At 47.1% G+C, this 1,373-nt stretch overlaps 1 protein-coding gene across 1 annotated transcript; it reads right to left on the bottom strand.

The window, feature by feature from the left end:
- Positions 1–704: 704 nt before the first annotated feature.
- On the bottom strand, positions 705–1,373 carry LOC107273704 (the record flags this gene model as incomplete). Its single annotated transcript, XM_015752169.2, is given in 1 exon segment — positions 705–1,373. A coding segment is annotated over 1 exon segment (633 nt), but the record flags the coding sequence as incomplete, so codon positions are not given.

Below are 1,373 nucleotides of genomic sequence, written 5' to 3'. Positions count from 1 at the left end.
TTGATCGGCACGGCCCAAGCAAACTTTGAAAATATGTCGATGACGGTGACCAGATACTTGTATCCGCGGTTCTCTCTGGCGTACGCTGACATTTCAAGGAGATCCGCTTGCCAAGTCTCGTCCAATCCACGGACGTCAACGTGCCGGCGCTGGTAATTTCTACTGGCAGGTCTATGCAGTTCCTTCACCACCGCTAACTTTTTTCCATCCATTCTCCAGGGCACTCAGTCTGGCGTACAGCTGAGAAATGATCAGAGAGTTGCGAATCCCCAATTCTTGTCCTGGTCACCGCTGACTTTTTTCCATCCATTCTCCAGCGCACTCAGTTTGGCGTCCAGCTGAGAAATGATCAGAGAGTTGCGAATCGCCAATTCTTGTCCTGGCTCGATATCAGCTTGCAGACGTTTCAGCGCATCCTTCGTGGTAGAATCGAGAGATTGAATCATCAAGTTGTTGTTATCGATATCATTGCGCATTCCGGCAGTCACGTGAAACACGGTATTCAGCTCCTGCTTCACTACAGTTTTCATCAGATTCAAGGTCACAGCATCGTTTTGCTCCTCGGGATTGGCGACGTTACAGAGCTTCTTGTTATCAATGTCGTAGTGCCCAGCAGCAGTGAATTTGAATCTAGCGCCAGGGAGACCACGGCTACTCGTAACTGCGGTCCTGCTACCCAACTGACGTCCAAACATGTAGACACTCATATTCAAAGTGGCGATCGCGATCGTTTTATCGAATTAATAAATGATACCCGCCTCGCGCAATTCTTCGATAATCGACACAATTTCGTTGGAGTGACTGGGGTTACCAGCTTCCCGAGACGCAAGGAGCAGACGAAGCCGGTCTACCGATTCGTTGGGATCGTCCCAGTACACGTAATCCGTTCGTTCGTCCTTGGCAGCGATCATGTACCGCGGTACTATACCTTTGCCCGTTACAGAGGACTGTTCGATCAGTTTTGCAATAACGTTATTAAATTTGAAACTCTTGCTCTTACGAATTTCACCATCAGGTTTATAGTACTTTCTATGTGAATTCGTCGTTAAAATAATGTTTTTGTAATTGTCCATGTCATCCTGGGTTATACTACTCTCGTCAGGTACCTTCCTGAATAAGAGTTCGATCAAACCCGCATTTTTCAAGTAAGTCCTATCACCTACATGGATTCGATCACTCTCAAAGCTGATGGGCGAATCGCCTATCATCAATTCGTTCTTGGCGAGTTTACGCACACCATAGGCGGTATCCAATTGTTTATTCTCCCTCGATAGCAGCATATCGAGATACCGTTGCGTAGGATCATTCCGACCAACGGATACGTCTGCGTCATCGTTATCTCCTTCATCTTCGTCATCATGTTTACCTTCTTC

Source organism: Cephus cinctus, unplaced genomic scaffold (assembly GCF_000341935.2).
Source record: "Cephus cinctus unplaced genomic scaffold, Ccin1 Ccin1_scaffold1803, whole genome shotgun sequence".
Lineage (NCBI taxonomy): Eukaryota > Metazoa > Arthropoda > Insecta > Hymenoptera > Cephidae > Cephus > Cephus cinctus.
This window is presented reverse-complemented; position numbering and strand designations above follow the sequence as displayed.